General features: G+C 42.4%; 1 protein-coding gene across 1 annotated transcript in view; it reads left to right on the top strand.

The window, feature by feature from the left end:
- ND-18 (NADH:ubiquinone oxidoreductase subunit 18) overlaps window positions 1-22645 on the top strand; it is a 98331-nt gene that overhangs the window by 35314 nt on the left and 40372 nt on the right. The window contains exon 3 of the mRNA XM_080277773.1: window positions 20770-20882. Coding sequence (XP_080133899.1) covers window positions 20770-20882 — 113 coding nt within the window. The remainder of the gene's footprint in view (window positions 1-20769; window positions 20883-22645) is intronic.

Raw genomic sequence — 22645 nt, 5'->3', positions numbered from 1 at the left:
TGGTTTGGCCATGTGGAGAGGATGGATGGTGAAAGACTGACGAAGAGAGTGTATGTGAGTGAGGTGGAGGGGGAAAGAGGGAGGGGGAGGCCGAGGATGAGATGGAGAGATGAGGTGGAGAGGTATATGAGAGAGGGGGGTGTGAGTTGGGAGCAGGGGAGTGAAATGGCGGGGGACAGGGCGACTTGGAGGCGATTTGTTTGTGGCCACCCCAAACGGGATTGAGGCGTCTGGCAATAGATAGATAGATAGGTGGAGACATCTTAGCACAGTCTGGTGCACTAGCCCTCACTGTCTCCCGTATACTACGTTCTCCTTCTTTATTGTATGAACAGTTGACTCACCCCAAACATAAGGTTCTGAGACAATTCACCATCAAGTTAATTCACCGTCAAAACATGGACAATTCCCCGTCATTCTATTAATAAACTTATTGTTGATTAATTAATACTTCAGTATCTAATTTTCAGGGGAATTTTATAACTCATATAAGTAAAAAACTAGTGTACTGTACATGCTAAATAAACTGGTATGTAAATAAATGACGGGGAATCGTCCTGACAGAGAATTATCGCCGACATTCCACCCTGAAGTTTGTCCAACACTTTAACTTTGTAAGTGACACCACTTTACCAGCCCGCTTTGGTGTGTTACCACATGCATCACTAGCACTACGCTTAGGCCCCATGTTGGCAGACAAGGCAAGCAATCACTGGAAGGCAGAAAAATAAGCCACAAAAAACGATTCTCGATCTCGAGTCACGCATGATTTGACCGTCGGATTCAAACTGACTGTGTGGTGCGTGGTAGACCGACCTCCCAGGCTCCCACACACACATACACACGCACACATACATATATGTGTGCACACGGGCAGCAGGTAGGCATTTTTTATATTTTATTTCTCTTGTATATTGAAATTACCATATTTCGCGGCATATAAGACGCACTTTTTTGTCTCAAAGTTACATTAAAATATCCCCATGCGTCCTGCACGCTAGACTGAGGCAGGTTAGTTTGGCTTCATTGAGAAGAAACTCATAAAGATGATCATCTCACTGCTTAGCAACCACAGGAGTTTTCTACAGTATGCAGATTTGATTTGATTTTTAAAAATAATATACACTAGTGTGTATATGCAGCAGATTTAAGAAACACTTGAGATCAGAAACACACAAAACTTTCGCGGGTTTGTTTACAGCTCAACTGGCTAACACCGTAAAGATATTTAGCGGTTTAGCAGTTTAGCATCCACACTATTCCAGCAAGCTAACGTACATAATCACTGGTGAACCGTCTGCTAACCTTCTGAAAGGCAATCATGACCACTTTGCTTGCCATCCATTAACTAACTAGCAAAGCAATCATACTGGAGAGATGCTGGCTAGTGAAACTGCCAAGTCATCAAAACAGACTTTCGTCACGTATGGAAATTCAGTAACCCTAATTAGGTCAGTTACTTTTGTGACATTTTGTGAGTGTATATATGCAGCAGATATTAAAACACGCAAGTTCAAGAACACAAAGCATTCACTGTTTGTTTTCAGCTCAACTGGCCAATACCGTCAAGGGGTTTAGCGGTTTAGCAACTTAGCAGGTTAGCGTCTAGCGTACACCCTCCTCTAGCAAGCTAACATGCTCACTGGTGAACTGTCTGCTAACCTTCTGAAAGGCAATCATAACCTTTTTGTTTGCCATCCACTTACTAACTAGCAAAGCAATCATACTGGAGAGATGCTGGCTAGTGAAACTGCCAAGTCATCAAAACAGACTTTCGTTACATATGGAAATTCAGTAACCCTAATTAGGTCAGTTACTTTTGTGACATTTTGTGAGTGTATATATGCAGCAGATATTAAAACACGCAAGTTCAAGAACACAAAGCATTCACTGTTTGTTTTCAGCTCAACTGGCCAATACCGTCAAGGGGTTTAGCGGTTTAGCAACTTAGCAGGTTAGCGTCTAGCGTACACCCTACTCTAGCAAGCAAACATGCTCACTGGTGAACTGTCTGCTAACCTTCTGAAAGGCAATCATAACCACTTTGCTTGCCATCCACTTACTAACTAGCAAAGCAGTCATACTGGAGAGATGCTGGCAAGCGAACCTGACAAGTCACCAGAATTGATTTTTGTCGCATATGGAAATTCAATCACCCTCATATGGTTGGCTTCTCTTAGTGACATTTTGTTTCATGCCTGACAAGAGTATCCTAGAAGTGAACAGTCTTATTATACCAATAGCGAAAAACAGGAAAAACAGTTGTAACGTTAAACAGTACTGCCTGAAGTTACAGCTTTACTTTTTCAGCCAAGTGAAGTACTTCAGCAATGTCTGTGCAACTCAGGGCACACCCAATTACAGTATTTTGTTATGAAAATAGGATAAAATTCACTGAGTAGCATAACTGATACAATATCTGAAATAGCGTCCCTGACGGGCATTCATATCAGCGTCCGCCATTTCTGCTGTATTCTTAGCAGACGAAGCGATCAGAATGATTGACAACGTTCACTCTCTGCATCTCTGCTGCCTAAGCAAAGCTCTCATGATCGGCAATGGCGATCATATAGGCCGTAACGTCCAAATTGGTTAGGTTAGGTTAGGTTGTAAAGTTGTTTGCCATTTTGGACGTTACGGCTGAAACGACCAGAATCCTAAGGTGTGGGTGAGAGTTTGGTGTGGGTGTAGTTAAGGAAGTAGGAGTGGGAAGAGTCAGGCTAGGGAACTGATAATCCGCTTAGTATAATCCCTTCAGCCCAGCAATGTATTTTATAGGGTAGTTTATTCATGCTCACCATATGATTTTATTCAGTTCAGGAAACATGTATTGAGGAGGTTAATGTGGGCTGTATCAAATGCCCCAAGTCTGAATATCGCCTGTGCTCAGTTAAAACGATTGCCAAGTTAAAGTCGTATGAAGTGTGGTATAAGCAATTCAGTGGATGGTACTGAGGACCATTTACTGTATGAGAGTGACAGTGAAACAGTGATGATGACTGTGGTGATGACTTCCAGTGATGCTTCAGGACTTGGGGAAAGTAGTGATGAATTCTCAGGATTTGAAGACGAGTGAAATTTTCACCATGTCAGTAATATGAAGTGAATATAGGTTTTAGGTGATCATGACAGATGCAACCAAGGAAAATTTAGGATCAATGGTGCTGTACATCTTTAGTCTTGCACTGACGATGTTTGGATGAATAAATTGTTTGAGATGTTTCATGTCCTTAAGTGATGATATTTATATTGAACAACCAAATACATTTTGATGTTTTTGGCATATAATAAAGCCACTGGGTACTCCAAGACTGACTGATGTAAATGTTTCAGAGGCGAGCGAATGTTGCATGTGGTGTGTACATGTGTGCGTGTGTGTATGAACCATAGTGACTAGGAGACAGCAGTGTTAAGACCACAAATGGATGTTTTCACAGTACTCGAATGTTTTGAGATGGATGTCTGTTTTTAGCAAATTCTGATAAGAGAAATATGCATTTTTAATTGTTGATGCTGCAAGGAAAACAGCTGACAGTAAGGGAGTGATACTGAGAGAAGAGGGTAGAGACAGTTGTCTAGCGCTTGGTATGCAGCAGTGTTGCTAAGGGATAGTTTCACCATTCTCGACATGTTTTGAGATGAATGTCTGTTTTTAGTAAATTGTGATCAGTGAAGAACTAATTTTTAACTGTTGATGCTGCAAGGGAAACATCGCAGACAGTGAGGAAGTGATACTGAGAGGAAGGGGTAGAGACTGCTGTCTAGCGACTGGGAGGCAGCAGTGTTACTAAGGTGTAACAATGGATGTTTTCACCATACTCACTATGTTTTGAAATGAATGTTTATAGTAAATTATGATCAGTGAAGCATGCATTTTTAATTGTTGATGCTGCAAGGCAAACATAGCTGACAGTGAAGGAGTGATGCTGAGAGAAGAGAGTAAAAACAGCTGTCTATCCTGTTCCCAAGCAGCCTTTCTATATTGAACTTTGGTTGTAAAACATTGTAATTTGTGTATTTACAAGTGCTACCTTTTTATATTATTTGTGGAGGTAATTACAGGTTAGTTAGAGTGCATGATTAATGATGGTAGTAGTCTGATATTGTGCTTGAGTCAAGGCAATGTGAGGAAATTCCGTAACTGGTGTGGAATATGACGGGGTTCTTTTAGGATAAATGAACTGATGTGAACATTCATTGTACTTTATGTTTTCGTCAGTGAATGAAAGAAGAGAGTTTATTGACTTCATTTGTGGTGTTAAATTCATAAAATATTAAAAACAGTGTTTATATCAGTTTACTGATACATATTTATCAACAAAGTTGAGATGGCCTCGTGGTTTGAAGTCACGTTTCGTTAAGACGGGGTTTTGTTTTCTCTTTTCCTGTATAATTCTTTGTACATAAAAGAAGAAACTAAAGGATGATGAGCAGTACTGAATAGATTCTGAAAGGTGAGTGTGTATCTATGTGATAGTGGCTCATATCAGTTACGTTTTGTCAAGAAGGGGCATTGTTTTCTTTTCCTGTACCATTCATTCTTTATATATATAAAAAAAAAAAGAAACCAAAGGCTGATGATCAGTAATGAATAGATTCTGAAAGGTGAGTGTGTATCTGTGTGGTAATGGCTCTTATCAAGAAACCTTACTGCAGTCTTGGTTGGGGCAAACTTTTTTTTCACAGAACTGCCCTGCCAGAATTGGGGTGCGTCTTTCACAATGCTGCGTCTTACATGCCGCGAAATACGGTACTTATTTGAATACTATAATTTTGTTTTAATTATTGTACGAAAAATTCGTGGATAATCGAAATCGCGTGAAAAAAGTTCGCGTGAATTAAGGGATAACCTGTATACAGTAATCCCTCCAATATTCGACGTAATAGAGCCAAAGGCATGTCCGGATAGTGATCCTGTCCGGATATTGGGCCCTAGCCTCCTGGACTTGTACTTATGGACCCTAACTCAGAAAAACACCTATACAACTCCCTCTGGACATGCATTGCACCTATTTAAGACCCAAATCACAACAATAAGGGACATAAAAGACTGAAATAAATGCAAAAGAATCATAAAATGAGGTTTTAGAGGTGAGTTTATACAATAACTAACATTCTGGATACTTACAAGTCCCTGGCTCCTGGACTGGTTTGAACCACCAGTTTCTAGTCCACAGTTAATCCTCTGCACTCAAAATTCTAATTTCTTAACACTGCACAACACTGTAAATTCCCGTGTGTTCTAGTGGTGAGGTATTGCAGTTTATTCACTGTTTATTCACAAAAAACAAGCACATGTGGCTTGCACTGCTATAAGTATCTGTTCTCGATCGGAGTTTGGCTGTGACTGTTGATGATGGCAGGGTAACAGAGTTGCCAGATCGCAATGGCCACATTACCAATCTCCTCAACTTTCATTACCAAATTTAACTTTTCATTACCAAATTCGTAAAGCTAGCATTTATTCTTCATTAATTATGTATACAAGTGGAAATACATGTAATCACTCTCCTTATAATTAACACCATGTTGATTATTTTCACTCTATGGAGGGTAGCAGATTAATCAGAGAGAGCAAACAATCCACCATCTCCATCCTGTGTATCCTCATACATGTGAAAAATCCATTTGGTAATGCATTTTTCTGATTCATTACCAAACGAATTTTCCATTACCAAATTGGCCCACACTTGGTAATGAAAAATACCAAATGGCAACCTGACAGGGGAGGGGGGAGGGGGAGGAAGGAAGGGGTGAAGGGACCATGGTGTAACAGCTGTTCGGCGCCACGCGGCAATTTCATATTACAGGAGGGAAAAAAGTACTATTTTTTTGAATTTTTTGTGGTTTTTGGCCCATTTTGGGAATATTGGATCCCAGGACGATTATGTCCGGTTAGTGGGGATGTTCGGATATTGGGCGTTCGGATATTAGAGGGATTACTATACATATATATATATATATATATATATACAGTAAGGTCCCGGGTTACGTCAGAGTTCCGTTCCTGAGACATGACATAAGCCGATTTTGAACGTAACTCGAGTTTTATACAGTACGTCGTATGATTATACTTACCGCAATGCATCTTACAGATTTTTCAACCATACATTGCATACTATACATGTAATAATTTTATATCAGGTATGTATAAGAAACATAGTCTTTTGAACTGATGATATTTATTGAATAAAATATAAGTTGTACTAGATAAGAGTCTTCGTCACAGTACCGCACTCGCTGCGGTAACAGCACTTCTCATCGTCATGGCAGCAGAGTTACGCCACCACTGCCTCACCCACAACTGAGTCTGGCTGCCGCTCCCTCACTCTCCCGTCCTTACACACGTGCACACTGCCAACACACATTTTATTCCTATATTCAAGCACTTTTCATACTTCATCATACAATAAAGTTTACTGTAAATTACTGCCGTAAAATATGAAATAACATCATTACCAGCACGATAATGTAAGCATTTCTAACATCAAGTTTGATGGCTTTTTTTTTTTTTCTCACTCGGACAGCAAAATTATTTCAGTGATAAAATGACCGATTACTGTATGGTACTGTAATAAAAGATGCATACTATGTGTCACTACATACCTTCTGACATCAACTTGACTCGTTACTGGGGTTGCGATGTGGAAGGCACTGCATCAGGGGAGTCCAGGGCTGAAGCAGGGGAGTCCGGGGCTGAAGCAGGGGAGTCAGGGGCTGAAGATAGGGAGTCAGGGGTTGACGATGAGGATGAGGTAGCAACTGGTGGTGAAGTTGTGGCTCGGTGTTCAGTTCGCTTGAAAAACTGGAGAATTGAAGACTGCATGGCGGCATATTTCTTTTCGTCATAGATTTGACGATAACAGGACACTGCATCCTCAATTTCCCTGTACACTTTGGCAAACCTCTCTGCATTTGGGTCCTGATCTTCAAATGCAGCCATTGCTTTTTCTAGGAAGTCGAAAGCATTTGCCATTTCCTTAATCTTAAACTGTCTTAGCGGTTCTGCCTCATCACTTTTTTCGTCATTTTCCATTTGTTTTCCTAGGTATAGCAAGTCTTCATTACTCAGCTCTTGATCATGTGAATCAACAAGTTCATGTACATCACTCTCGTCTATGTCCAGATTTAAATCATTTCCAATTTTCACACAGTTGCGCTTGACTTCATTTATACTGTCTTCATCAAATCCTTTAAAGTCATTTACGAGTTTAGGGCACTGCATTTGGGTCCTGATCTTCAAATGCAGCCATTGCTTTTTCTAGGAAGTCGAAAGCATTTGCCATTTCCTTAATCTTAAACTGTCTTAGCGGTTCTGCCTCATCACTTTTTTCGTCATTTTCCATTTGTTTTCCTAGGTATAGCAAGTCTTCATTACTCAGCTCTTGATCATGTGAATCAACAAGTTCATGTACATCACTCTCGTCTATGTCCAGATTTAAATCATTTCCAATTTTCACACAGTTGCGCTTGACTTCATTTATACTGTCTTCATCAAATCCTTTAAAGTCATTTACGAGTTTAGTGCACTGCATTTGGGTCCTGATCTTCAAATGCAGCCATTGCTTTTTCTAGGAAGTCGAAAGCATTTGCCATTTCCTTAATCTTAAACTGTCTTAGCGGTTCTGCCTCATCACTTTTTTCGTCATTTTCCATTTGTTTTCCTAGGTATAGCAAGTCTTCATTACTCAGCTCTTGATCATGTGAATCAACAAGTTCATGTACATCACTCTCGTCTATGTCCAGATTTAAATCATTTCCAATTTTCACACAGTTGCGCTTGACTTCATTTATACTGTCTTCATCAAATCCTTTAAAGTCATTTACGAGTTTAGGGCACACTTTTTTCCACACTCCTTGCATATTTGTCTCAGTCACTTCAGCCCAACATTCTCCAATATTTTTTACTGCCTTATAGATGTTGAAATCTTTCCAGAATTCTTTGAGTGTTACTTTACCATTTTCTGTTGCTCGTATTGCCTGTCTGAATGTTTTTCTCAGGTACTAAGCCTTGAAAGCTCTTATTACACCTTGGTCCATGGGTTGTAGGATTGATGTTGTGTTTGGTGGCATAAACACAACTTTTACATTAGGGTGCAACTCTGTCAGGCTCGAAGGATGACCAGGAGCATTATCAATAATGAGAAGAGCTTTGAATGGCAGATTCTTCATAGCACAATACCGTTCAACCTCTGGCACGAAACACTTTGAAAACCAGTCAATGAAAATTGCACTAGTCACCCAAGCCTTTAAATTACTTTTCCAATGAACTGGTAGGCTAGCTTTAAGGATCCCCTTAAGAGCTCTTGGATTTTCGGAGTGGTACACGAGTAGCGGTTTAAGCTTGAAATCGCCTGCACAGTTTCCCCCCAAAAGTAGCGTTAGGCGCTCTTTGGATGCTTTGTGACCTGGCATGGTTTTTTCTTCTTTAGCAATATAGGTTCTGTTAGGCATTCGTTTCCAGTTTAGTCCCGTTTCATCAACATTAAATATAAGTTCTGGAATGTAGCCTTCCTTCTCAATCAACTCCTCCAACTCTTTAACGAATGTTTTTGCTGCTTTGTCATCTGCACTGGCTGCTTCTCCGAAAATTCTTTTGCTGGTTAGGTTTGCTCGAGCCCTGAAACGAGTAAACCAACCTTTTGATGCCACAAATGTCTCGTTGGTCTCACTTTCCTCACTTTTTTCTTTCTTAAGGTCTTGGTAGAGTGTGCGTGCTTTTTCACAGATTAACTGTTCACTCAGAGGCACGCACCATTGATTATTGTCCTCAATCCACAGCATTAGCATCCGTTCCATCTCAAACAACAGTCCCGATCTTTGCTTGGTAATTACAGTTGATTGCATGGGAGTTGCACCTTTAACGTGAGTCAAGATACGTTCCTTGTCTTTGAGGATGGTAGCCACGGTAGTACGGCTCATCCCAAGCGCACGCCCGATTGCTGATGCCTTTTCTCCTTTCTCATTACGCTTAATAATATCGACTTTTTCACGTAATGTGATGGTCTTGCGTTTCTTGGAGTCGTTATGGTCACCAGGAAGCTGTCTTTTAGGCATCTTGGAATCAGGATGGCGAAAAACACAAGAAAATGATGGTATCACTGTATCAGACGGTGGTAGCAGAGAGACTGAGAGCGATTGTTGGTAGTCAAGCGTGAGGCGGGAAAACGCCAGAGACATCTCGCGGTACACAGCAACACTTCAAAACCCACGCTTTACGTATTTTTTCTTTATTTTCTTATATTTTAAAATTTCCACTCACGGACCGACTGTCGTAACCTTGAATTGACGTAAGTCGATACTGACGTAACCCGGGACCTTACTGTATATATATATCTATGTATATATATATATACACACACACACATACAGTGGGGCCCCATGGATAGCAAACTTATTAGTCCACCAAAATGGCTGCTATCCATGAAATCGCTATCTGAGGGGCAAACTTCTAACCTAAAAAAATTAATACAATCCTGGACTCCTTCAGCTATACCCCTAGTTTCCTCCTTTAACTTTTAATATCACGACATATTTCTTCAGTATTAAGTTAAACGTATACTACATGTTCAAAGATTAACAAACTTACCTTTAATTCATTTTGAGTGCTTCTGCTATCTATCTATTTATCTATTGCCAGACGCCTTAATCCCGTTCAGGGTGGCCACAAACAAATCGCCTCCACGTCGCCATTTCACTTCCCTGCTCCAAACTCACACCCCCCTCTCTCATATACCTCTCCACCCCATCCCTCCACCTCATCCTCGGCCTCCCCCTCCCTCTCCCCCCCTCCACCTCACTCACATACACTCTCTTTGTCAGTCTTTCACCCTCCATCCTCTCCACATGGCCAAACCACCTCAGTGTATTCCTCCTAACACTTCCTATCACATCCACATCCACACCACAATGCTCCTTTATATCCTCATTTGTCAGCCTGTCTCTCCATGTGACTCCACAGGCTCCTCTTAAATAACTCATTTCTTCTGCTCTCACTCTTGACTTATGCCCCTCCAACAACGTCCATGCTTCACTTCGATACGTTAGAGTTGGTATCACAATACTGTCATGTAGTAACTTTTTCACTTCCATGCTCACTTCCCTGTTTCTTATCACTGCTTTCAAGGAACCAGCAACCTTTCTTCCCTGCTGTACCCTTTCAAGCACTTCACCCTCCAAACCTCCATCCATGCTCATCACACTACCCAAGTACTTAAACTTACTCACATTCCAATTCCTCACTATCCAACCTCGCTGTACATACACTGACTTCGCCTCTCTCAAAGACCATCACTTTAATCTTCCCTTCATTCACATTTAGATTCTGTTTCATACACACTCTCCCAAACTCATCCACCAAGCCTTGCAGAGCTCCCCTTCATCTTCACTCAACAACACAGTATCATCTGCAAACAACAGTACAGGGAGTTTCCAAACACTACACTCTATCTCCAGGGCCACTCCAATATCCACTACCCTACCTTGTACCTCTTTTATTACCCCATCCATGTATAGGTTGAACAACCATGGAGTCATGACACATCCCTGTTTCAACCCAACCTTCAAAGAGAAAAATTCACTCAGTTCACCATCCACATGCACTGCAGCCTTAGCACCATCATACATAGTCTTCACAGCATTCAACAACGTCCCATCTACTCCAAATATTCTTAATACTTTCCACAATCCTTGTGTATCCACCCTGTCATATGCTTTCTCCAATTCCATGAAAGCTGCATACAACTTCTTTCCCTTCTCTAGAATGAATATCTGATCTACACAACCTTTTCCCTTCCTAAAGCCTCCCTGTTCTTCTCCAACTAATTCCTCTGTTATTTCCCTAACTCTGTCAATAAGTATCCTACCATACACTTTTCCTATTATACTAAGAAGACAAATGCCCCTATGATTACCACACTCTTCTTTTTCCCCTTTTTCTTTATACAAGGGAATAGTTATACATGACGTCCAATCCTCCGGAACTCTACTTTCCTCCTAGGCCAATCTGCACATCTTCCACATCCATTCTACTACTATTTCTCCCCCATGCTTCAACATTTCACCACACACTCCATCAATTCCTGGGGCTTTCCCCAATTTAACTTTCTTCATTGCTTGCACAACTTCTATCCTACTGATTTCTTCCTGTCTTCTTACTGGTAAATATAGTTATCGTACTGTTGCAGCCTGCTAGAGCTGCTAAAATAAAATACTGCATGCACTCCAACTAAACCCTAAATTCATACTGTGAACACTAATAAAATAAACTTTCACTTAACATGCAAAAGGATAAACAAACTTTTAAATTACTCTTGCTGTTTATTGTTAAAATTACTGTTGTGCTTGGTGGTTACTGTACTGCACCAGCCTAGTGACCACGGCCCTGACTCTTCTCACTCTCAGTCTCTCGTCCCTAGTCTTCCTCTCGTTCCTCACATCATAACACACGCAAACGAACTTCATTCTCAATGCGATGGGCCTCTGTTTCCTCATCTTCCCAACCATCATATAGGTCCTCCTCAAGCTGAACAGGGGGCATGTCGACATCGTCCTCTTTGTCTGACGAGACATTCAAAATGGCTTGTCTTTGTGCCTCAAACCTTTCTTGCTCCCGACTTAAATATTGTGTGATCAGTGTCTGGCACCTTGCGTTTATTTTGTCATTCAGGTTCTCAGTGAAGATTTTCGTCAGATCTCGGAAATACACTAGGGCTTGGTCTCGACAGTTAAAATGGAGAGAGGTTACCATGTCTTGAACTTCGGACAGTACGGCCAGGATTTCAGACAAATCCTTCACTGTTGGCTCATTTGGTTTCTTTTCTTCTTCCTTATCTTCTTGCATTTCCTCCTCCTTATCTTGGTTCAGCATCTCCTCAGCAGTGTCTTCTCGATCTTCACCTCCTACCAAGTCCACGATTTCTTTGTCAGACACACACGAGAGTCCCGGCACAGTTCTGATTACGTCAGCAGTCTCACGTGCCACCACCTGCAGCTCCTGCCTGGCTGCCTCACCTGCCTGTTTCAAATGTGGAAGCAGGGGGGCCCAAGCGTGTGCAATGGTGGCTTGATTGATCTGGCTCCAAGCTTCACAGAATGAATCAAATGACTGTGTGTTCTCTTCATAACATTCGAACAGTGATGATGATTGCTGTATAGTTGACAATAATTGCTGTATGATGACGACGATGGTTGTAGTGCAGCTCTTACAGTGCCAATGTGGTGAGGCGACGAGATGTGTGACGGCACTGTAGATAAGCTGAGAGTCTAATCCAACCCTTCTGACAGGACGCCAGATAACACCTTACACTCTCTCTTTCACTTAAAAGGATTGCTTTTATCTTTTACTTGTTTCTTGCAAGCCATTTTTCACTTACACAGTGAAGTACAGTAGAGTTTTAAACATGAGAAGGGTGGCGACGACAAAGGTAACGAACTGGTTGGTGTTTACAATAAGACTGGCTGAGTAGCGTGAATGCCCATGGGTCTGGGTGTGCTAACTGAAGCTACAAAACAAGTGCTAGTTGCGTGCCAATTTCAAATTAAGTTACAGTGTATTGAAAAGTATCAAAATAATTTTGATGCGCGGAAACTTAAATCTGCGGATGCAAATTTTGCGGATAAGAAGGGTCTACTGTATATATATATATATATATATATATACATATATATATATACAGTCATCACTCATTTTACGATGGGGTTACGTCAGGTCATACCTTATTGTATACCGATTTTATCGTAAATCGGTACTTTGAACCCCCCTGTGGCGGGGGTGGTACTACTACTCTGCGGCCAGGTTGTGTTAGGAAGAATACTGCCACCGTATTCCCTGCGTGTCGTAAAAGGCGACTAAAAGGGGCGGGGTGAGGGGACTAGGGACCCCCTCCTCTGTTTTTTAGTTCCTAAAAAGAGACAGGCCAGAGAAAGGGATGGGGGATGGAGTTATCCCCGTACCCTGAAGATTGGGTCTATGAATGTGCGTGGATGTAGTACGATTGAGGCTAAAAGGGAGGAGATTGGGAGAATGTTTGTGAGAAGAAAGTTGGATGTGTTAGCTTTGAGTGAAACGAAGATGAAAGGGAAGGGGGAATCTATGTTTGGAAGTGTGAATGGAAGATTGTCAGGTGTTGATAGAGGAAGGGCAAGAGAAGGTGTGGCCTTGTTAGTGAGTCCGGAAGTACAGCAATGTGTGATTGAATGGAAGGAGGTGTCATCGAGGCTGATGTGGGTGAAAGCGAAATTTGAACGTGAGTTGTGGGTGTTTGTGAGTGCTTATGGGCCTGGTAGTGAAAGGGATGAAGAAGAGAGGGAGTCTTTCTGGAATGATGTTGATGAGTGTCTGCAGAGTTTTGGAGCGAATGTGAATATGGTAATGATGGGAGATCTGAATGCTAGAGTGGGAAATGTAGCAGTTGACGGCATAGTTGGTATGCATGGTGTGCCAGGAAGAAATGAAAATGGGGAACGAATGATAGCGATGTGTGTTGAGCGAGATATGGTGATTGGGAATACGCTGTTTGAGAAGAAAGATATTTATAAGTATACATGGGTGAGACAGGAGGGTGGAAGGGTTGTTGATAGAGCTTTGATGGACTATGTGGTTGTGTCTAGGAAAGTAATAGGAAGATTGTTGGATGTGAGAGTTCTGAGAGGGGAGGGTGGAATTATGTCTGACCACTACCTGGTAGAGGGAAAGTTAAGAGTATGTAAGAGATGGGTGAGAGCTAGGAGGGTTAGGTGTGGCAGGGATGTTTTGAAAGTGAGTGAGTTGGATAAAAGAGAGAAAAAGTTAGAGTATCAGGAGAAATTGAAAGATGAGTGGAACGCAGTGAAAGATCGGGAAAATGGCAGCGTGGAGGAGGAATGGCAGTTGTTTAAGAGTGCTGTGGTGGGGCATGCAGAAGAGGTGTGTGGTGTGAGATGTGTGGGTGGTGGTGTAAGAAAAGGAAGTGAATGGTGGTGCGAGGAAGTAAGTATGGCTGTGGCTGAAAAGAGACGTGCATATGAAGTGTGGCTGCAGAGGAAGGATGAGATGTCATATGAAAGGTATAAGGAAAAGAGAAATAGAGCGAGAAGGGCTGTGGGTGATGCTAAAGTGACAGCAGATGAGAGGTGGGGTAGGCGGCTGACGGAGAATTTTCAACAGAATAAGAAAATGTTTTGGAAGGAGGTGAAAAGGGTGCGAAAGGGAGAGTCTGGGAAGGAAGAACAAGTAAAAGCAGAGGATGGAAGGATGTTAATTGAGATGGATGCAGTAAGGAAGAGATGGGCAGAGTATTTTGAAAGATTGTTAAATGTAGAGGAGGAAAGGGTGGCTGAGATTGTGGCGGATGGCAGGGTGCAAGGAATAAATGTGTTGGGAGAGTTGAATGATTCTTTGATCACGAAGGAGGAAGTGGAGAAGGCAGTAAAGGAGATGAAAACAGGGAAAGCTGCAGGTATGGATGGGTGTGCTGTGGAATGCCTGAAGGGTGGTGGAGTGACTATTGTTGACTGGTTAGTAAGATTGTTGAATGTGTGCTTTGAGAAAGGTATGGTGCCAATTGACTGGGCAAGTGCTTGTGTGGTCCCGTTGTATAAAGGCAAGGGTGGTAAGTATGAATGTACTAGCTTTAGGGGTATAAGTCTGTTGAGTGTTGTAGATAAGGTGTATGGTAGAGTGTTAATTATGAGAGTTAGAGAGGGTACAGAGGGCGTGATTAGTGATGAGCAGTGTGGCTTTAGGAGAGGGAGGGGATGCGTTGATCAGGTGTTTGCTGTGAGACAAGTGTGTGAAAAGTATTTAGCGAAAGGGAAGGATGTGTTTTGGGCATTTATGGATTTAGAGAAAGCGTATGATAGAATTGATAGGGAGGCTTTGTGGACTGTTTTAAGATTGTATGGACTTGATGGTAGGTTACTAAAAGGGGTGAAAAGTTTTTATGTAAATAGTAGAGTATGTGTAAGAGTGGGAAATGCTGTGAGTGATTGGTTTCCCATGAGAATGGGGCTGCGACAGGGATGTGTGATGTCGCCTTGGTTGTTTAATATTTACATGGATGGTGTTGTAAGGGAGGTGAATGCAAGAGTTTTAGGTGGTCTGAGTCTGGTAAATGTTGATGGTGGAGATTGGAATCTGAAGCAGCTGCTGTTTGCAGATGATACTGCACTGGTGACTGATTCAGAGGAGAGATTGAGACAATTGGTAGAGGAGTTTGGAAGGGTGTGTGAAAGGAGGAATTTGAAAGTAAATGAGAATAAGAGTAAAGTGATGAAGTGTACGAGGTTGATGGATGGTGGGGGGATGAATATAGTTTTGAATGGTGAGTTGCTTGAGGAGGTAGATTGTTTTAAATATCTAGGGTCACATGTTGCTGTGGATGGAAGAATAGATGCAGAAGTGAAGTTTAGAATAAATGAAGTAGGAAAGGTGCTGGGAGGAATGAAAAAGTGTTTAAATGTCATTCGCTTAGAATGGATGTAAAGAGAAGGCTGTATGAGGGTGTTGTGGTACCGACTGCATTATATGGGGCTGAAACATGGAATATGGGTGTAGCAGAGAGGAAAAGTTTGAATGTAATGGAGATGAGGTGTCTGAGGAGTATGTGTGGAGTGACGCGTATGGATCGGGTGCGAAATGATGAAGTGCGAAGGAGAACTGGAGTTGTTCGGGAGATGGCTGGTAGAGTTGAGCAGAGGGTGTTGCGATGGTTTGGGCATATGGAGAGAATGGATAATGAGCGATTGGTGAAAAAGATAACTAGATCTGATGTGAGAGGTGTAAGGCTGAGAGGAAGACCACGAATAGGATGGATGGACAGTGTGAAGAGAGCGCTGGATGCGAGAGGGATGTCTGTTGAGCAAGGAAGAGTGGCTGTGCGTGACAGAAATAAATGGAGAGAAATTGTGAATGAATAAGTGATGACGCAGCCCTGAGGGGATATTCTCCCGCATTTGATCTGATCAGCCAGTCAGGTCAGGTGTGGGTAAGGGGATGGGTCTGTTATGATGTGGCAGGGGTAAACCAGTTCTGCTGTCGGGCCCTGCTGCAGATGTCACTGATTGCATTGCGCAGTTGACCCTTGTGCGGTGTGGTGCGGTGAGGATCTGTCCGTTCTCCCCTTTAGGGCTAAGATGTGAATGAATGTGTTTGAATGGATGAGTAAATGGAGAGTGTGTCGTCCTGTCTCGGCTACCTCCCTTTCCTTGGGGGAAGCAGCCTAGGTATATAGATAGATAGGTACATTGAAACCCATTGTAAAAGGGTGGTTACGTCAGCTCAACTTCCCAAAGCCACCTAACCAAGACTGAACCATAAATGACAACCCACCTTCATTCCTTCCTGTGTTGGTCCAAGTCGTCCCCCCTGAGGCTGGTGGACAGCCTGTGCTTACAGGCACTAGTGGTCAGCCTCTAAGTCAGACAGGAACAGGTTAGAGGGAGGGGAATCCAGCCCATACCTGCACCAACCTTAGCACTGGGACCCATACCTGCACCAGCCATTGCACTGGGGCCTACACTGGCACTGACCTTACCACTGGGCACACAAATCCACAGTACTGTAGTATGATGTTTGGCTGAGAGGTGACGATAACAGGGGGCACGCATGAACAAGTTGAAAAGACAGGGCTTTGAAGGGGTGGTGGGACCTGAACCATAACAATGCCTGCACGCCTGGGGCCGCCATCTTACCTGAGACAAGCGATGGTCACCTTGCATGTACCTGGCACTTTCCGATGGCAAAATCTTTATAGCGGGAATTTTATTGTAAATCGAATTTTGGGGTGGAACTTTTCTATTATCGTTGTAGCGAAATATCGTAAACCGAAACATCGTAAAACGTGTAACGACTGTACAGTATGTGTATATACTGTGTATATATATATATATATATATATATACTGTAATTATATACTGTATATGCACTCAACCCTTGGCTATCACAGGTTCCGCTATAGCGTATCTTGCTATCACGCCTATATAAAAAACTACCCAAATACCTTTATCATGCACTAAATGCCTGCTATCACACACTGCAAATGTTCGAAAATTTCAAAAAGGCCAGACTCCAGTGCTCCGCCCAGCCAACAAAAGCTTCACTCTGTGAATGGTCGTGTGATGTCAGTGCCAGCCGAGCGCTGATTGGCCGCCCGACCGAGTCTCCTGCCTGCCAAACCATTCAAGTGCGCACCCTCAGACCGTGAACAGCGATAGCGAGAACAGTAACCTTTTTTATGATATGACCATGGCCAACGTACCCCCTCCCCGTCCCCCTACCATCACTAAACATAATGCTGTGGCACCTGGCAGGGAAATAAAGAAGAGGAAGAGCCTAAGTTATGCAGATAAACTGGAAATGTGAAACTTATAGAGAATGGTGAGACCAAGCAAAGTGTGGGGAAGAAACATAACATCAGTGAATCAATTGTGAGGGGTATTTATAAGAATCGTGATCACATCATAAAACATGCTCATTTTTAGACTATTTTATATTCATATGTGGTACAAAAAAGGTATCTTAGGGGTAAATATTGAGGTCATGGCACCAATTAGAATTATTACCATAAGTTGTTCAATTCGGCTATCACGGTTTCGGCTATAGCACAGCCATAGTGGGACCAATTGGGAGTGATATCCGAGGGTTGAGTGTACAGTAAACCGTCGATATAATGAACCCCAGTTTTGCAAAATTCGGATATAATGAACAGCCAAATCATGACTGAACTTCCCTCGGATTTTGTGAACAAAGGTCGCTAAACGCGGGTGAAGTTCACAGATTAGCCCACGGTAACAGCAGCATCCCTTCCTGGCACTGTAAGTGTACTTCAGCAGCATTCCTTCCAGGCACAGTAAGTGCTCTGTAACAGTACAGTAGAGTTGCAATTTAAGATCTTACAATAACACGGGTATTTAATTTCTCTCATAATTATGTAATAGCACAGTAATTTCACTTAGTTGCGCGAGAGAAACTGTGTGTGAAGTAGGTGCGTTCAGCTATTGGTTTTCCAGATGACTGCATTTTGCTTACAACTCTTGTGTTATGCTTTCGTTGGTCACTGATTGGCTTCCTCGACCCAACACGACTCCAGTGACCCATGTCTCATACCACCTGCCACTGCCTGCCTGAGTGTTGTGTGGATGGTCGCTGTGATGAGAAACGTTTATTTTCCTATTTCCTTGCTGCTTGTTTCCTCTCAGAACTCTGAGCACATGGTTCCAAACTAACTTTAGTTATGCCTAAGCACTTTGAAAGTGCTATGAACACGAGAAAAGCATTTATTCCAAAGGAAAATATAAAGTTGTTGGACGAAGTGGCGTTTGGTGTAGGAGTTTAAATGCAAACAATCAGACAGATAAACTGAGTTGGATGTGTTTATGATGTGGATAGATCCTTTGTTGGAAAAAAAAAAGGGGTAATGATGAAGGAGCAGTAAAGTTCATGTTTTTGCCTTTAGTGCAATGAGTGTGGGGGGGAAAAAAAAAAATGCTTTGTGCCCGACCATTGTAATGAGCTGACGGTATTTGGTTGAGAAAATTTGGCTCTTGCAGTACATGAAGACACTGTGTGTTAATGTAAATAGGTAGGATAATTATGTGAGTTCAGTTCTTGAGAATTATAATGTCATACAAATTATGCTGCTTGACTGATGTGTTTATCATTCACGATTACTGCATTCGTGTGTCTCATGAGAAGTGAGAAGTAGGTAGTCACTCCATGCTGACGACTTCTGTATATTTTTTTTTCCTTTATTGTTGATGACTAATGACTTTCAAAAACAGTTTCACACTGCATTTTTTTTTTCTTTTTTTTTTTTTTAATGAGTGACCCAGAAGTGATTCCTAGCAAAATATGTGTGATGGTGGGCAGCCATTATTCACATGTTGATTAGTTTAGAAGCTTTTGCTTGATTGGTAATGAAGACCTTCAAGAGGCTTAGTGACATTCCTTGGTGGTAAAAATTTTTATGGGGAGTATTAGGGGGCAAAACTAGTTGGTTAGGTATGTGTCCAGTCGGCGCGATCTTATGTTAACACACTGTCTTGGATGTGTTAAGGTAGACATATTTGTAATAACCTATCTTTAAATATGTTAACAAAAAATATTGGGCTCCTAGAATCTAACCCCCTATTTTACATGTAAATATATGTCATGTTTTAGCGCTACATTGATTTTGCACGAGGTTCTACATACCCTATCCCGTGTTGTATGAAGACTGTATTGTACTACATTATACTGTATTCTTATTATAGATATTGTATTTATATGTACAACTTCATACAGTATTGTATTTACATGTACAACATCATAAACCATTGAATTCTCCTTGTAAGAGTTAGTTTAGATTATGTTTGATCACGTAGGATCGAATGACTCTCCTTATACAGTAAAACCTCTACAACTTGGCATAATACATGTGCAAGCCTTGTTGAGTTAGCCTATTTGCCGAGTTAGCCTATATGCTGAGTTGTAGGGATGAACTTTAAGTTCCTCCTCAGCACACGCACACAAAAAAAAAGGAAAAAATGGATAAAAATGGAAAAAATTAAAAGTTTTTACAATAAACAGTAAAAGCTGCCTTACCATGATTCCATGCAGTTGTAGGGTGTATTCCAGGCTTGGAGGAGGACTTTTGGTAGTTTTTGGAGGTGTTAAGGGGGCTCAAGATCACTTTTGGGCACACATTTACTGTACTGTACTTGACACTGTACACTATGTAAAGCACAATTAACACTATAAAGGCTATTACTGTAATGTATTATCACTTGTACTATGCTGGGGAACTAAGCACTAAACACTTAAACTTTACTGTACAACTCGGCATCTTACCGAGTTGGGGGGATTTTTTCCGACTCTCTTCCTCTCACGTGCACATTTTTGGGAATTTTGGTTTTTTAAATGAATATTTTGGCGCCTTCCCGAGTTGTAGAGATTTCCGACTTGAAGGATGCCGAATTGTAGGTTTTACTGTATAGCGAACTGAGTTCGGTAATCCCTCGGAAATAACGAACTTTCGGATTTAGCGACCCACCTCTCCCCCGCAATTAGTTCATTGTATCGAGGGTTTACTATATAGAGAGAGAGAGAGATGATAAAATCGAATACGAGGTCAACAATGGTTAATGGAAGAGAGAGAAAGATAAATGATAAAAAATAGCTTACCATGGTAAGGATGTGGCCAATTGGACCAACTGTCAATTCCGTGAGGCATTGACAGGAGCAAGTCATGCATATATAGTTGCCTGTTTCCTGTCAGCTGGGCAATTTCTAATCACAAGAACTCCATAACAATGATGAGTTGAACATTTCATGGGTAGGTGTATAATACTACAGTATTTCCAAGATTTTTTTTTTTTTTTTTTTTTTTTTTTTTTTTTTTTTATGTGTCCAACTCTGGGCAAAGGCTTCAGGGCCTATATCTCGGGGGCAGTAGCCTATCCCAAGTCCCAGTAGTCCTCCTACACCTCCACATGTATGTGTGAAATCATCTTGCAATAGTTGCTAAATAGGTCATATTGTCACACCACAGAGCCTGTTTTTCAGCTCCTATGCCACAGTTTTCAGGGTAAGATTATGATGATGATAGTGACAAGGATTAATTAGGTCATAATGGTGATGAAAACAAGTATGGTGATGTAGATGAATAAGATTGTGATGTTGGCATTAAGGTACGATGGTGATGATTAATAATGATGATGATGTTGACAGTATGATGGTGATGATTATTAATGATAATAATGGCAGTAATGATGATGATAACAATGCCTTTCCCTCCTTCCTGGCTGCTGCAGCTGGACATCACAGCCATCACAGGGGTGCCGGAGGAGCACATCAAGACCCGACGAGTCCTCATAAAAGTGCCAACCAAGAACTCCATGCAGTCCGGAACCAACAACCTCCACAAGTCAGTCTTTTGTTCTCCAATATGTTTTAAGTATTTTAATTTAACCCCTTGATTTGATGGCATTTTTATTTTATTGTGCAGTGTAGTACGGTGAGGATCTGTCCCTTCTCCCCTGTGGGGCTAAGATGCGAATGAATGTGTTTGAATGGATGAGTATATGGGGAGTGTGTCGTCCTGTCTCGGCTACCTCCCTTTCTTTGGGGGAAGCAGCCTAGGTATATAGCTAGATAGATTTTTATTTTTTTTATTTTTCTTGCTATCTCCAAACGAGTTTGGTTAGTTTTGAGAGATGACATAATGAAGATGTTATTGAAAGCTACATTGCTTAAGGGGAGGGGACATCAGCAGGACCGATTTTTGACTGACAGAGGCATTTTGCGAAAGTTACCCCATAAAATAGCTCTGAGTATCACTCGTTCTATGTAAAAATTTGGCAGCCATATGACAGTTGTTTCAAAATTATTTTGTAATTCCAATTTTGAGGTCACTTCCCTGCAGAAATCTCTGTTTTCTATGTACTGTATAATGTGACCACTTTTTTTCCTATTTTTTTCCTTTTTATTTTCTGAAAAAATTATGTCATACATCTGGCAATGGGAGTGTGAGCATGTGGAGTGTGGCAGTGAGGTGGGAAAGGCCAGAGATGCTGTGACACTGGGAGGGGTGAGACATTCAAGCCTTGATCTCAACCTGTTCTCAGTCTGCGTTAACCCGCCCCATCCCGACGACGTATGGGTACGTTGCAACGATTTGCATTTGCCAGTCCCGGCAACGTACCAGTACGTCGTGCAATTGCAATGTGCATAATTTCGACAATTTTCAAATTTCGCGCTTGATTTGCGGTACGTACCCTCGCCTGACCTTCCCCTACCTGCCACCAGGCGGGGACACTCGGCGACCCCGCGCGACCCGCGCTAGCCCGCCACTCGTCCACTCACCTGGTAGCCACGGTCCCGCTCAGACATGGCTAAGAGAGGTCTCTCAGACAGCGAGATTCAAGTCGCCCTGGACACCTTTACCGGCGACAGTGATTCCCCACTGGACGACGAGGAGATGGACAAAGATTATGTGCAGCCAGAGGAGGAAGAAACCACCAGCAGTGACGAGGAAGTTCCGTCACCCAGGAAGCGGCAGTACGTGACTTACCGTACTGCTAGAGAGGGGCAGGAGGCAAAGAAGGCACGTGGTATATCCTATCCCTATCCCCAGCGTGATTTGGAAGGAGAATTCGAGGTCGAGGACGAGGACGGAGCCGTGGGACGTGCTGCCACGTGGTATGGACGGGAGGTCATAACACATCGTGGCCCAGAGCGCACACCACGTCGTATGAGCAGGTATGGGCCTAGCATTCTGTTTGGGGAGCTAGGAAGTCAAGTGGAGGGAGTGGGGAGTGAAATGGAAAGTCCTGGGATTAGGGAAAGTGAGAGTGACGTGAGTGAGTCATTGCTCTCCCTACGTAGTGTGAGGCGGCAGAGTGGATCACGTGGGCCAGTGCGGGTGCGTTCCTTATCACGTGGGGTTGTGAGGGAGGGGGAAGGTGGGGAGGAACCACTCCAAAGCACGTCTTCTGCTCCCCAATATTCTACTATTTCATCCCCACAGCCCCCTAATGTTCCTCAAGGCCGTAAGGGTAAGGGAAAGGGAAAGGGTAAAGGCAGAGGGAAGAGGAGTGACAGTGGGGAAGCCCTCCGTACTCCTTCTACCCCACCTCCCCAACCAGGATCTCCTCCCCACCCAGACGAAGGCGGTGATGGGGACGAGGG

The sequence above is a fragment of the Coenobita brevimanus genome, chromosome 71 (assembly GCF_032717465.1).
Source record: "Coenobita brevimanus isolate Jiangsu-jjx chromosome 71, ASM3271746v2, whole genome shotgun sequence".
Lineage (NCBI taxonomy): Eukaryota > Metazoa > Arthropoda > Malacostraca > Decapoda > Coenobitidae > Coenobita > Coenobita brevimanus.
The sequence above is the reverse complement of the archived record's forward strand: the minus strand, read 5'-3'. Positions and strand labels throughout refer to the sequence as shown.